At 39.0% G+C, this 15,819-nt stretch overlaps 2 protein-coding genes across 6 annotated transcripts in view; both read right to left on the bottom strand.

Annotated features, from left to right (window-relative positions):
* Window positions 1-421, bottom strand: part of ANAPC4 (anaphase promoting complex subunit 4) — a 33,114-nt gene extending 32,693 nt beyond the window's left edge. Inside the window, exon 1 of the mRNA NM_001192378.1 lies at window positions 117-421. Within this exon, the coding sequence (NP_001179307.1) occupies window positions 117-245 (129 nt within the window). The 5' untranslated portion in view covers window positions 246-421. The remainder of the gene's footprint in view (window positions 1-116) is intronic.
* A 6,383-nt stretch (window positions 422-6,804) lies between these two features.
* Window positions 6,805-15,819, bottom strand: part of ZCCHC4 (zinc finger CCHC-type containing 4) — a 50,711-nt gene continuing 41,696 nt past the window's right edge. For 2 of the 5 annotated variants that reach the window (XM_005207768.5, XM_015471557.3), the window contains 3 exons: window positions 13,071-13,122; window positions 12,430-12,574; window positions 6,805-7,507 (listed from right to left, as the gene is read on the bottom strand). In XM_005207768.5, coding sequence (XP_005207825.1) covers window positions 7,372-7,507; window positions 12,430-12,574; window positions 13,071-13,122 — 333 coding nt within the window. In that variant the 3' untranslated portion in view covers window positions 6,805-7,371. Of the gene's footprint in view, window positions 7,508-10,424; window positions 11,755-12,429; window positions 12,575-13,070; window positions 13,123-14,493; window positions 15,723-15,819 lie in introns of those variants that run through there. The other 3 variants (NM_001205699.1, XM_059887460.1, XR_009494764.1) reach the window with 3 other exon arrangements.

Raw genomic sequence — 15,819 nt, 5'->3', positions numbered from 1 at the left:
TTCCTGTGTATGGTCCCTTATATTCACTTAGACTATGCAGCAAGACTGCAGAGAGGGGCAGGGTAGACAGGTGGCCCGGGCTCGGTGTCCTCGTGGCTGCGCGCCGGCTCACTCACCTCGCCCGCGGTGTTGGCCAAAGCAATGAGATCCCGCTTGGGTGACCAGACCAGGAAGATGATCTCCTGCGGCAACTGCTTCTCTCCCACCACCCGGAAGGATGGGAAACAGGTCGGGAAACGCAACATGGGGACGGCCCTGCAATGACTTCCCTAGTCGGAGGCTGGCTGGGGGCCCCCGCGGCCGCTCCCGCCCCGGACCCTTCCGGCAGAGCCCCGACGGCGGCGGTACCAGCGAGGTGCCCCACCGCAGCCAACGCGGCCCGGGCGGTCTCCGCCTCCCGCTCTTCCTGCCCGCGCCAGCCGCGCTGCCGCCGCCGCCGCGCGCTTTCCGAGCACTTCCGGTGCCCGAACTTCCTCGCGAGAGCACGGAGGCGAGGTTTCGATCAGCCAGAGTCCCTTCAACAGTCTCCAAACCGGTGGTCCTCAGTCTTGCTTGCTCAGTAGAGGTTTTTTGTTTCTTTTGCTTTAAACACCGTGCCCAGGCAGCAAGCCAGACTGATGAAAAGCGCTTCCCTGGTGGCTCAGACGGTAAAGAATCCGCCTCCAATGCGGGAGACCCGGGTTCGATCCCTTGGTTGGGAAGATCCCCTAGAAGAAGGCATAGCAACCTACTCCAGTATTCTTGCTGGGAAACCCCATGGACAGAGGAGCCTTAGGGGCTACGCAAAGAGTCGGAAACGACTGAGCGACTAAGCACAGCACAGCACAGTACGGAATGGGACCCAGGATTTATGGAACACTCAGAGTGCTGCCAATTTGCAGCCTACGTAGGAGAGTTCTGCTTTAAAATCTCCGACATAGGCAAATACCTTGATTCTTTGTCCCATTTAAGCTTCATAACTACTGATATTAGTAGCCGCATTGTAATAAATGAGGACCGTGGGCTCAGTCAGGATTTGTCTCATAGCTATTGGAGCGTCTACTATACGAAGGAATCTGGGCTCCACAAGTGCAGGGGACATGGGCTCAGCCTGGCCGGTTGTGTGAATCATTGTCCATCTGATGCCTCTTGTTACACATCTAAACGTGTTAACTTGTTCAAAAGTTCCCATAAGTTATGGACCTGGTTAAAATAATGTGACTATCATCCTGTGATTCTCCATCTTAAAATCTATGGTAGAAAGCCATCTACCTTTCACTTCCTTTGACTTGCTCAAACAAGAAATGTGGGAAGATCTTCAACTCTAAATAAGCCCTATCTTCCTGCCATCTATCTGGATCTAGCCCCTGGGAAAAGGTGACAGAAGTAGACTAATTCATTCAGCAACAAATATTTCAGGCATATTTTATGCCAGGCAGTTTGTAACTCATGATGTTTACCCTGCTCCCTTTCAGAGATGGGTCTTTTACCTTGCTTTTTCTGCAAACTATTAAGCATGGTCCCCAAATTTGTCCAGAGGCAGTATCCCAAGGTGAGAATGGACTTGCTTTTGTTATTAATGAAATGCATTTTCGGGTATTAATGTTCTGGAGTGTTGTATAGTTGTTAGCACAACCAGTGCCACCTTGAGCCATGTACAGTTCCACCTGTCCTTCCATTGCCCTACCCAGGACTGTACTGTGTGGTAAATCACTTCTCTGTCATCAAGAGCTTTGCGGTTAATACTGTTAAATAATTATTAGGCCCAGGTGGCCTTTATGCTCTGTTAGTCCCCAAACAATGATGAAGACCTTCCCTGACGTATTCCTGGCACCCACAAGACTAGTGCTAAAGTCGCTTCAGTCACGTCTGACTCTGCAACCTATGGACTGTGGCCTGCCAGGCTCCTCTGTCCATGGGATTCTCCAGGCAAGAATACTGTGAGTGGATTTTCATGTCCACCTCCAGGGGATCTTCCCAACCCAGGGATCAAATCCTGCATTGCAGGCGGATTCTTTATAGTCTGAGCCACTAGGTAAGGCCAAGACTAATTACCCATTCATAAATCTTGACTTCAGAATGCACTTCCTGTTTCTCTAGGTGAACTAATATAAAACTGTTGCAGTGCTCCTTTGGTGGTGCTGAGTGCAGTTGCAAATGCTTCCAGATCATTGTCTGCCTGACCCCAACTTGTGAGTTACCTGGTAATAAACTGATCCATTGATAATATGGAGCTGGCTGCCTGGTTTCCGGGTCTCATGATAACCTTCTCCATCCTCTAACACATGGCAATAATCTAGATGGTGGGGTGCATTTAGGTAAATCCACTGTCTACCTGCTTTACAATCTTATGAAAACTGAATGCCCACTTTCCTGAAACTTATCCTGAATATGGTCTCTCATACCACACAGGAAAAGGACTGTGAACAAAGCTACACCCTCAGTGTTACAAGACAGAGGAGAGTAACTACCTACATATTATGAAACCTTCACAGATAAGTATGAATTTCCCCCAAGATAAGTATAACAACATAGGAAATATCATAGGTGTGAAGTTCCAGATGTGGCCATCTGGAAATAAGAAAAAATTTGGTTGTAAGTACATTCATCAAATTGTTTACAATAGTGAAAAATGGAAACAGCTGCCCAACCACAGAAGACTGATTAAATACAATATATCCATACTTAAGAATAATACTGTCATTATATATATAAACTGATGTTCACATCTTTATGAGAGGATTACAAAACTATTTTTACAATTCTATTTTTTAAAAATTTAAAGTGTCTGTAGCTATTTATACAGTAATCTTATTTTTGGAAGAAAATACACATAAGCTGTGACAGTTATCTCTGGGTAGTAGAATCAGAGTTACTTTTCATTTTCTTTGACTCAGGTGGCTCATGTATTAAGTGTAAAGTTAACAGGCAGCAACTTTTATTTCCTTTTGTCTTCTTTAAACATGTAGAACGTTTAGGCTATCTCGTTTTTTCCCACTCCTCACCTCCACATTTGCAAGTGAAGAAACTGGCCTATCTAATTAGGGTTAGTTTCTTAAAGACAAACAGATGTCACAGTTGCAGTCTGCAGGGGTACTAAGCTGTGCAATAGTGTGAGAATCTTGTGACTGTTCAGCTAAAGGGATATAACTTACCCCTTGAATCTCTGAGATCTGCTTGCTCAGTTTTGATGCTTTCCCTCCCCCTCAATCTTGCAGAGTTAACATTTATACTAAGTCTCTTGAAATCAAATTGTAGAGATCTTACCGTCACTTTATCAATGACCTTCTAGCTGACCCTCAAGTAATTTAATCCATGTCCTAATTTCCAGTTAAAACCACATCAAATAAGTCAAATTAGATTTTTCCTTTGCATTTTTTTAAAGCTTTTCTTTCTTGGCAGCTCTAAGTGTATTAGCGTCTTACTATTAGGCAGCACAGTTGGGTTTGGAGGCATGAATGACCATTTCCATTCACATGACCCAACCCTGATTTATGAGGAGCTTCTACTGGGTGAGTGAAGAACAGTGTTAGCCTGGGTACTAACTTCCAGTTAACTGTGTTAGCTTCCCAGGCTTGTGGAAGAAGGAAGGCAGCCATGGGTCCTGCAGCTGGTTGTCTCTGACATCACCGTGTGCAAGACACAGCTCAGGGAGCCAGTGAAGGTATACCATGAAGTCCACAGGCCCCAGCCCCAACAAGCTTCTAAGCTAGAGAGGGAAACAAGCACAGAGAGTCATTGTAGTGCAGGCTGTGATTTAAGTGCCTGAAAACAAGTCCAAGACACACAAACACACACCTATATTTCAATGGCAAAAGAAGACTGTTTCACTGGAGACACCATCGAGGACATCATGAAGGAGGTGGCATCAGACCACAACCTTTCGTAGGCTGTCATTTTATATTTAAGTCAAAGGCACACCATGTTTTATTGTATTTCACAGATATTGTTTCTTTACAATTGAAGATTTGTGGCATCCCTTTGTTATAAGATGATGGTTAGCATTTTTTAGTAATACAGTGTTGTGTGTTAGTTGCTAAGTCGTGTCCAACTCTTTGTGACCCCGTGGACTGTGGCCCATCAGGCTCCTACATCCATGGAACTCTCCAGGCAAGAATACTGGAGTGGGCTGCCATTCCTTCTCTCCAGGGGACTTTCCTGACCCAGGGATCAGACCCAGGTCTCCTGCACTGCAGGCAGATTCCTTACCATCTCAGCCTCCAGGTTTTTTTTTTTTTTCAATCCTTCTAAGAAAAAGAGCAATTTGTCTCCATATCTTAGGCAAGCCTAATGTTAGGGACTGAACTGTATCTCTCCAAATCTATATGCTGAAGACCTAACTCCCAGTATTTCAGACAGGGGCTGGATTTAGAGACACCATCTTTAAAAAGGAGATAAAGGTAAAATGAAGCCATTAAGGTGGGCACTAATGCAATCTGACCATCCTTACAGGAGGAAATGTGGATACAAAGAGACACCCAAGAAAGACCATGTGAGGACAGAGAGAGAAGGCAACCACCTGCAAGCCAAGGACAGAGGCCGCAGAAGAACCAAGCCTGTCAACACGTTTATCCTGAACTTCCAGGCTCTAGAACTGTGACAAAGTTAATTACTGTTGTTTAAGCCATCAATACATTTGTTATAGTAGCCCTAGCAAATTAATATACCTACCACCTGAAAACCTGTAGAAAATTCCATACTTTCAAGTTTCTACTGAGTACCTAACAACACTTAGGAGACATGAGACTCTAAGAAGTGGGTACTGACATTAAGAAACTGAAACCTTTCGGGGAAACAGAAGCTGTCAATACAATCATGGAATAATACATAAAAAGTGACTCAAGTGTGCTGCAGAATAGTAAGCGGCTTGCAGAGGAAGGTCTTAGCTGGTATCAGTCTCAAACTCACCAGGAGAGAGTGGGATTGGGACCAGGGCCTAAAGGCTCCGTAACACTTTAAAAGATGGCTGTATGGAGGGAAATATTCCAAACAGAAAAAAGAGAATGGGATGGAAAGATTGAGGCATACCAGAGAAATAAATTAGTCCAAATGTCACACTAAATGTAGGGGAAAAAAAATCTAATCTCATTCAGGGCCTACAAAGTGACAAAAAGCGACGAAGTACAAAAATATGACAAAGTAAAGTCATATTTCATTACGTTATGTAATATAAACAAGAAACAGAATGAAACTTAGCTGCAATTATTTAAGAAAAATGTCCTTTTCGGGAACTTCCCTAGTGGTCCAGTGGTTAAGACTCCACATTTTCACTGCAGGGAGCCCAGGTTCAATCCCTGGTGGGAGAACTAAGATTCCACATGCCACAAGGCATGGCCAAAAAAAAATTTCCTTTTAAAAAGCTTAAAAAGGTTTGTCTGTCAAATTTCAGGGATTTTCTTTTACTGCTGTTTTAAGTAACTATCTTAATGTTCAGCTATGCAGATTCCTAATTAGAACAAATGACCTCATCTCCCATCACACTTTATACCTCCCAGAGACATTTTCACATTCTGTTAGTTTATCCTCTGAGAAAAGAAAGAGGTTAAGTCCTTAAAATTACCATTAACTGAACATAAGAACAAAACCATCAAACTTCCTATTTTTAACTCTCTGAGAAGGTAACGAAGTTTTCAAGTACAGAATTCCTGATTATAAGTAACACCCTATTTGCTCAATACTAATATGGGCTTTTTTCCACATTTCAGTATTTCTGAAATAAGACACATCTAAAACTTAATATATACAATTAAAAAGATAAGGGTGTTTTCCCCCTGAAAAGATGATTCCATCAATAGCACACTTTACAATTGATGGTATCTTAAAACTAAGAAAACGTGGTAATGATAACCACTGGCCATCAGGACCCAATTCTTCAGCAGTCACGGTCCCTCAGGTGTCTGAGTTTCTGGGCAGATTTCAATAGATTTTAACCATAGTATCATGGACACCATGAAAGTCAGGCAATGTCCACACCTATGCCTGAATCAGAGAGACTCTTACAATGACTCTACAAGGTTCATATCTCATCCAATCACCTCAAAACCTGCCCCTCCTATCACTACAGCAACCCACAAAAATGGGGCAAGAGAAGAATTTTCTGATGCTTGTTAAATCCAGGAGCTTGGCTCATCTTTTGATGTCACCTGACCTATCAGGACTACACTGTCAGGGCCATGTGTGAGGATTCCACAGCAGGTACCAAACCATCCAAACGTAAAATACCAGGTGGAATTTAAATAAAAGATGAAGTACAGTTCTTCTACTTTTACTTAGAGGGCTCCAGCTAAGCCCAAGCAGAGATGCCTCCAAACGTGCTCTAAATTAGTCATGTGGGAAAGAGAGGAGAGTCATTATGCAAATACAAGCCATTCAAAACTACTAAGTCTGAAGAAGATAATGTCAGACACCTAGCAGAGAAATGGGGAGGGGAATTCTTTGTTCAAACTCCTCTTTAGTGCTGCAACCCTGGACCACCAGATAATTACCATCTTCACCTGTTAACATTTCTCCAGGCTAACAAGCGAACTGAGAGCCAGGTGCATGTGCCTCATTTAATTTAACCACAAACAAACCTGAGATGTGTTGTTCCCGTTATAATGATAAGAAACACTGGCTTCTAGAGAGTGAATGACTTGGCCAAAGACATACAACCAGGAAGTGTTAGAATAGGAAAGAAGAGTTTGAATCACCAGAATAGACTGCCTCTGCTACAACTTTTATAAAGAAACATCCTGCATAAGTTAAAAGACAATAAGATGACAGAGCAAGTCATAATTCAACAAACATTTAGGTGATTCTATACCATCAAAGGATAACTGCAAAGAGTAGTTGAAAAATAAATATTTAATATTAATATAATCATAATTGTTTTAGACTGCCTTTGTCAAAATTCTTTCCATCTTCAGATTCTGTCTTAAAAAAAAACAACTGTACACTGTATTTCTCTTTACAAGTGAGATTTAAGCCACTGTACAATATTTTAATATTTAATTTAAAATATCTAGCAACATATTCCTATGTTCAATGTAAACAAAACCTCAGGTTTTCATTCTTATTTTTTTCTTTCTGCAAAAGAATGCTCTGTGCCCATTTTTCAGATAAAAGAGGCTAAAATAGTATGACTGGAAGAGATGTAAAGAGAAAAAAAAGGCACCAAAAGCTAGTGAGTCAGCGAAGGTCTCCAGAGGGGCTGCAGTGTGTGTGTGTGGGGGGGGGGGAGGAGGGTATAAAGGGGGGGTGTCTATAAACCAGCAAAATACCACCTCCTCATTTTCAAGCTTAGAAAGGTGCATACCTTTGAAAGCAACAGAATTTAAGTCCAACATGGCACTCTCAGAAAATGGCATCAAAGGTTGCACTATAAATCTTTCTTATTCTCCAGTCACTGGACATTTAAGAGCAAAGATATTGATGGGTTCTTTCTCTCCTTTTCTTCTTCCTTGTAGCAGATGTATGATTCATGGATTGTCCTTTAGTGGTCTCCATTTTCATCTTATTGCTTTTTCTTTGCTTCTGCTTTCTGACAGCTCTGAAAAACAAGGTGCTAAATTATTTTGGAGAATGAGCACAGTGAATTATGTAATTATGTTGAAGTTTAATTAACTAGCTAACCAAATAAGAAAACAGAAGGGAAAGAATTTACTGTATTATAAGTATAAATCCTCAGAATCCTAACCACAGTAACAAGGAGATAGAGTCCTGACCAAGCAAAATGTTTTAGAGAAGAAATTTCTTTGAAAGATGGTTACTACAGATTTAGAACAATCTATTCAGGACGAATACACCACAGAAGTAAATAGTCAAGCCAATGAGTTGGGAGGGTTTTTTTTTTTTTCCCCTTGTACATCTGTACCGCTCAACTCAGCACTTCTATCTCCAAATCCCTGAATTACATATTTCAGAAAAAGACCGATACACTGACAGTTAGCAATGGTAGAAGAATGCTGCAGCTCTGAAAAGGCTTACAGAAGCTCATCTTATAGTCTTAATTTTCCTTTCCTCAGTATCCTAAAAGCCTGACAAGTGCCATACAGGAAGTCCACATTTAGTGGTCTCTTGAAGACTAGCTTCAAAATGAATAAGCTGAAAGTCAATCTCTAAAAAATATTAAATCATACCAGAAAACAAAAACAGGTCCTTTGTTTCAGGTGCTCTCTGAACTAAGTTACAGGCAATCTATAGCTGAGAAAGATTACTGGTCTGTTCATTCACTTTCTCCAAGCTAGCAGAATCATGCCATTTATTATATCATGAACAAAGGGGTGGGCTGGGGCTGCCAGCACTGGCAAACCTGGAAACTTCCAAGGCTGCCCAGCAATATCAACTGTTAGACTCCTTCTTATAAACCACCACAAGTCCTAGGGGAAAGCTTCTTCTTGATCTTCCCAGGACCAAAATCTGGGAAAGCAGCTTCATATACAGTCTATAATCTCCTAGTGGACAAACCCAGCCTCTCTTTTGGTTCCCTCAGTATACATGTTAAGTGTTGGGATTACGAACATGAATGGGCACACCTGACTTCAAGGAGCTGGGAGACAGACAAGACAGACAGACATCACCCTTCCCTTTCCTTCTCCTCACTTTTTCTTTTTTAGGGAAAGAAACTGAGGCTAAGAAATCATCTATGAGGAAGTGGCAGAACCAGCATGATTCAGGGAACTGTGCTCTTAATTTTACCTTGATACTACATACACTACTATAAATTATTCAGGTATATAAAATGCTCAGCATATAGTAACTCCTAAATAAATACTAGCTATTATTAGTAGCTCCACATGACTACTATTCAGAATTTTGCTTGGTAATTTAATATTTTTCCAAAGTGTTTAGATTTTGCACTAGGGTATCTTTTAAGTTCAAAATAAAACAAAACAGTCATCATCGTTCTGTTTTGTGCATGTTATAAAAGTCTCCTTTTTTTCTAGCCATTTATTTTAAAGTAGGAAAATGTCCTGGAAAGTGATGATTTAGCAAATGTGATGACGTATAATCTCTTGATGGCAAAATCAATGATGTTATTATGCATGCCTGTATACAAAATTCAAACAAATTTTCTTTGGCTTATCCACTGATAAGAACTAAACATGAACCAGATTTCACTAGAAGATATGGTAAACAAAAACAGAAAGAAAATACTCATTTGTAATATGAATAAACAAAATGTTCCAGAGGTAGAGTCTTTAAACAGTGATAAACTGAGTATAAATCAACTGGCTGTTTTATTTTGCCTTAAAATTAAATTGACCTGGTATTGATATTTGTTCTCTAAATTACAAGTATTTATGTGACTGATAAAACGAGCTCTAACCACAAGAGGGAGCCAGCATCATTCTAGTTCATAACCAAATGAAAACACTAAGGAAAACTAAAGTAACATAAGACGACTATGAAACATACAAGATGAAAAGACCTTTTATGCCATATAGGCTAAAAAAAAAGCATAAAAATTATTTTTTACTATTGTAAAAAGTTCATGGCTTGTCAATTCATTGTAAAAACTTTTTGAAAGCAATATCTGAAAATAACCATTAACAATTTAGGTGTCTTCTCTGAGAGAAGGTGATATTATTCAAGAATTATCAGGTATACCACGTCCTAAAAGATTTGGTCTTAAATTAAAATGGATAAAATCTAGTACTGAAAGATACTACATGATTTTCCTCAATGAAAACAATATATTACTAACAAATAGACTAGTCAGAGCTATTTAAGAACCAAGGAAGAGCCTACAGTGTATTACCAAAATGCAAATTCAGTTTCCATGTATCATAAAATCACAGGATCAAAGGCTGAGCATGATACCAACTCCTGTTTGCAACTAGAATTAAACTGTAAATAGTAAAACACCCCTAGATCACCCCTACTTTGTGAGATTGTATTCTATTCTTAAAGGTTTATAAGGAGAAGTATTTTCTAAGACTCAATATACCTCTTTAATTAATTTTTATAATACCACTTCTACCCTTTATTACTTAGTGGGAATAATTATTTAAATTTATTTAAATTATTTAATAAATAAAATTATTTAAATTATTTAAAGTAGATTCAATATGGGCTTCCCTAGTGGCTCCAATGGTAAAGAATCTGCTTGCAATGCAAGTGACTCAGGTTTGACCCCTGGGTTGGGAAGATCCCTTGGAGAAAGAAATGGCCACCCACTCCAGTATTCTTGCCTAGAGAATTCCATGGACAGAGGAGCCTGGCAGGCTACAGCCCATGGGGTCGCAAAGAGTCAGACACGACTAAGTTACTGACACTCTCATTTTCACTTTTCAGTGGAAAAGGTAGTTTAAATAGTAGGCAGAATTCAAATGGCTGGGCTTTAATGGAAAAAAATTTCTACTGACCAAAAAAATAAAAACAGATGGAAAAGAATACAATCGTAAGTAGTTAGTAAAGCATCAAGTATTCAGGTTGGTACAAAAGTAATTGTTTTGGACCATGAATTTTAAATTATTATAGCTAGACTCAAACACATCTTTATTAATCAAAATAGGAACTATTACAATCAACACATATTTGCCAGTGAGAAATAAGTTTGTTTATCCCTGTAGCATAAAAATCTGTGCTTCAGGATTTGACCAACTCTTGGAAAGCGTTTTCTGCTGCCTGCTGGTTGTGGAAGCATTTTCCCTGCAAAAAGTTGTTGAGATGCTTGAAGATGTGGTAGTTGGTTGGTGAGAGGTCAGGTGAATATGGTGGAAGAGGCAAAACTTTGCAGTCCAATTCATTCAACTTTTGAAGCAGCTGTGTGACGCGGTCAGGCGATGTTGTGGAGAACTGGGCCCATTCTGTTAACCAATACTGACTGCAGGCATTGCAATTTTTGGTGCATCTCATCGATTTGCTGAGCATACTTCTCAGATGTAATGGTGTTAGCAGGCTTCAGAGAGCTGTAGTGGATCAGACAGGTAGCAGACCACCAAACAGTGACCATGACCTTTTATGGTATTAGTTTGGCCTTGGGAAGTGCACTGGAGTTTGTCCTTGGTCCAACCACTGAGCTGGTCATTGACAGCTGTCATATAAAATCTACTTTTCATCACGCATTACAATCCAATCAAGAAATGCTACACAGAATAAGAGAAACTGCTGCTGCTAAGTCGCGTCGGTCGTGTCCGACTCTGTGCAACCCCATAGACGGCAGCCCACCAGGCTCCCCCATCCCTGAGATTCTCCAGGCAAGAACACTGGAGTGGGTTGCCATTTCCTTCTCCAATGCATGAAAGTGAAAAGTGAAAGTGAAGTCGCTCAGTCGTGTCCGACTCTTAGCGACCCCATGGACTGCAGCCTACCAGGCTCCTCCAGCCACGGGATTTTCCAGGCAAGAGTACTGGAGTGGGTCACCAGTGCCTTCTCCGAGAATAAGAGATGACACTTCAAAACAATTACTTTTTTTATTTTTTGTCAGCTCATGAAGCAACCATTTATTGAGCTTTTTCACCTTTCCAATTTGCTTGAAATGTCAAACGACCATAGGATGGTCAATGTTGAGTTCTTCAGCAACTTCTCTGTAAGGGGATCAGCTTCAATGATGGCTCTCAATTGGTCGTTGTCAACTTCCTATGACCAGCTGTATTACACTCCTCATCTTCAAGGCTCTTGTCTCCTTTACAAAACTTCTTGAACCACCACTGCACTGTATGTATGCTAGCAGTTTCTGGGTCAAATGCATTGTTGATGTTGTGAGTTGTCTCTGCTGCTTTACAACCCATTTTGACCTCGAATAAAAGAATTGCTCAAATTTGTTTTTTTGTCTAATATCATTTCTATAGTCTAAAATAAATACAAAATAAACAATAACCCATTAGCAAAAAAGAAAAGAAAGGTGCATTAAAAGGATGTATAAAGTAACATCTATTGAAGAATGTATTTCAGTATCAAATGGCAAAATTCAACAATGCAAGACCGCAATTACTTCTGCACCAACCTAACACTTCTAATACTAAAAGATGTTTTTTTATCACAAGTTATATGATTGCTCAAAATTTTTATCCTGATCTCAATTTTAATGTAATATTAAACTTAGCTATCTGGTTTTCACATCAGCAAAACAAGAGAACTCAATCAATACATGTCATCCCTTTAGTTTAAAAAGAAAAAAATGTAATCACAAGTCAGCCCATTTGAAATACCAATAATATTTCTAAATCAACTACTGTCATTGGTATAATGTTGCTCTGAATTGTAACTACTATATTACATACACATACAGGAAAGTTAGTCAGTCATTTTCTACCTTATATTTTGGTTATTTCCTGGTCTTGCCTGTAAAATCTTAAGCTCTCTGACTCACCTTGATACCCTTCCTCCCCATCTATGCAAACAATGCCTGACACTGAAAGCAACAATTAATTTAGCACTTATGGGTCCTTCAGGTATTGCATACTTTTGTGGATTGTTCTGTACACAAGAAAATTTTTTTCTAGTAAATAAAGGAATTCAACTAACTTGTTAACTTTCTTAGATGTAGAGATGTTAGGACAAGCACTCCGTTTATGATCTAATTCACCACAAATAAAGCAGCCGTCTTTAGGGCCCTTGCAAGAATGATCTGGAAGAGCACAGTGATTGCAAATGCTACAGTGGATCCAGGCTGTAAAATAAAAAATTAGGTTTTAGAAGAGGTTCATTTAATAGAATTTTTCATTAGATTAATCTTTATGATGACTAAGTATGAATAGTGTTTACTTCAAATATTGTGATCGCTTTGCCTAGCTAATTATAGTTTGGCTAAAGAGGCCAAGGTTAAGAGATTGGAATCCCACATAAACCAGCTAACTTCTTTCTGATACGTGGCAACAAATTCCACCCTTCTGCAATGAGTCACAAACCACTGATACAATGGGGACTGGCTGAACAATACAAAATCCTACTAAAACAAGCCAAACCAAACAAGGTAAAGTCATCTCTCTCTCTGAAGAAGAGAAAGCTCATTTTAATAAGTGTAAAAATTAAAAAGAAAGTAAATTAATGTAAGTCTCTATATTAATTTTTTTCTTTTGTCAATACAGTTAAATAAAAATTCTATTTAGATAAAGAAAAACCCAAATGTTTTCATAGGATCTCAAACACTAAGTCTAAATACTTACAAGGCTTTACACACTTTTTGCAGAGAAAGCAATGGTTCCATTTCCTGCCATCCTACAAAAACAATTTTTAAATTACGATTAATTTGTCATTAAGAATCAAGTCTGATAATTAAAAATTAAAATGGCTTATTAAAAGCTATGTAAATTATTCATTCCTTATTTCTCACTTTCCTGAGCTTTACAATTAAATACTTTGATTTTAATTTATGCATTTCTCCACTCAACTCAAATGCCCCAGATTCCTTAACACTAAAACTGGGGGATTTATTTAAATGATCTTGAAAGTCCACTCCAGATAAATCAACCCAAACTGCATGAAGAAGGACTCAAAGAAAATTTCAAGAGAATTAATGACTCATAGTTTTTATAGTCTATCTGACATAATCCTTAATAACGTTCATATTTGAGAAAATGTAATTTGGAAGGATGGAGGTTACTATCTAGGTAATTTAAAAACTATGAAATAAAACATACCTTAAAAAGTACATGAAATGCATACATCCAGTTTAGTGAGTATTATAAAGTGAACACTGAAGAACCCAATAAGTCAAGAGACAGAATACCATCAGTCCCCTAGACACTTCCCCAAATGCCCCTTTCTAGTCCAGCATTCCTCCTTCCGCACTGAGAAGCACCTATCCTAGCTTTTCTGATGCTCACTTCCTTGTTTTTATCTTTTCCACTTATGTGTGCATCTCTAAATTAAAAAAATTGTTTCTTTTTTTTCTTCATTTTGTAATTTGTATGATTTGGGCATAATTTTTTTTAATGAAGAATACAGACACTTTCTAAACTAATTGGAAATAAATATAATCAATGCTACCATAGTAAAAAACCAGTATAACCAGTAATACAATTATAAAGTTATAAAAAATGTACTTTCCAATAGTTATAAAAATATAGCCTTTCCTTTAGAGAATAGTATGTGCTTATCAGCCAACTAAACTTCACATGTTCTTTTTGACTGGATTTAGTTAAAATAACAGAATATCCCAAGGGTGATCCTGCCTCCCTAACAATGTCACTAGGAAGCGTGTCCTGTGCAGTCCCTCCCCACCCATGAAAAGCCCTGTCTACTAGTGCTGTGTGAGGAGTAAATGACTCAGTCCATGTACAGCACTTAAGACAGGGCCTGGCACATAAAAAGTCCTGTTATTAACTGCTGCTTCATCAGAACAGTGATTGGTATCTAATAATTCAATGCCTTATTTGAAACAATTTTGCCCTCAACAAAATTTAGTCCTCATTTAGTGCCTTATTTGAAACACTAATAATTTTAGCAGTCACACAGTACCATATAAAAATAACTCAAAGATTATTAATGATAATGAAGGCAACTAAATATTTTTAAAAGCCTGCAGTACTTTATGATTAGAGAAAGGTACTGTATTAAAATATAATTAATAAACAATAATTCACTAACTTGTTGTTGTTCAATTGCTAAGCCGTGCCCAGTGCTTTGCGATCCCATGGACTGCAGGCTCCTCTGTTCTCCACTATCTCTCAGAGTTTGCTCAAATTCATGTCCATTGAGTTGGTGATGCTATACAACCATGTCATTCTCTGCTGCCTCCTCCTCCTTTTGCCTTCTATCTTTCCCAAGCATCACGGTCTTTTCCAATGAGTCAGCTCTTTGCATTAGGTGGCCAAAGTATTGGAGCTTCAGCAACAGACTTTTCAATGAATATTCAGGGTTGATTTCCTTAGGATTGACTGATTTGATCTCCTTGCTGGTCAAGGAACTCTCAAGAGTCTTCTCCAACACTACTATTCAAAAGCATCAGTCTTTGAAGCTCAGCTTTCTTTATGATTCAACATTCACACCCGTACATGACTACTGAAAAAACCATAGCTTTGACTATATGGACTTTGTCAGCAAAGGGATGTCTTTGCTTTTTATTATGCTATTTAGGTTTATCATAGCTTTCCTTCCAAGGAGCAAATGTCTTTTAATTTCATGGCTGCAGTCACCATCTGCAGTGATTTTGGAGCCCAAGAAAATAAAATCCGTCACTGCTTCTACTTTTTCCCAATCTATTTGCCATGAAGTGATGGGACTGGATTTCATGATCTTAGATTTTTGAATGTTGAGTTTCAAGCCAGTTTTTTCACTCTCCTCTTTAGAGGCTCTTTAGTCCCTCTTCACTTTCTGCCATTAGAGTAGTATCATGTGCATATCTGAGGCTGTTGATATTTCCCTTGGCAATCTTGATTCCAGCTTGTGAGTCATCCAGCTTAGCATTTCACATGATGTACTCTGCCTATAAGTTAAATAAGCAGTGTGACAATATACAGTCTTGATGTACTCCTTTCCCAATTTTGAACCAGTCCATTGTTCCATATTAAGTTCTAACCGTTGCTTCTTGACCTGCATACAGGTTCCTTAGGAGACATATAAAGTGGTCTGGTACTTGCATCTCTTTAAGAATTTCCCACAGTTTGTTGTGATCCACACAGTCAAAGGCTTTAGCATAATCAATGAAGCAGAAGTAGATGTTTCTCTGGAATTCTCTTGCTTTCTCCACGACCCAATGAATATTGGCAATTTGATCTCTGGTCCTTCTGGCTTTTCTCAACCCGGCTTGCACATCTGGAAATTCTTGGTTCACATATTGCCGAAGCCTAGCTTGAAGGATTTTGAGCATAACCTTGCTAGCATGCGAAATGAACACAACTGTATAGTAGTTTGAACATTCTTTGGCATTAATACAGTAATATGAATTATAATATTAAAAAAATAGCATTAAGC

This window comes from Bos taurus, chromosome 6, assembly GCF_002263795.3.
Source record: "Bos taurus isolate L1 Dominette 01449 registration number 42190680 breed Hereford chromosome 6, ARS-UCD2.0, whole genome shotgun sequence".
Taxonomy (NCBI): Eukaryota; Metazoa; Chordata; class Mammalia; order Artiodactyla; family Bovidae; genus Bos; species Bos taurus.
Note: the sequence above shows the minus strand (reverse complement) of the source record. Positions and strands in the feature narration are given on the sequence as shown.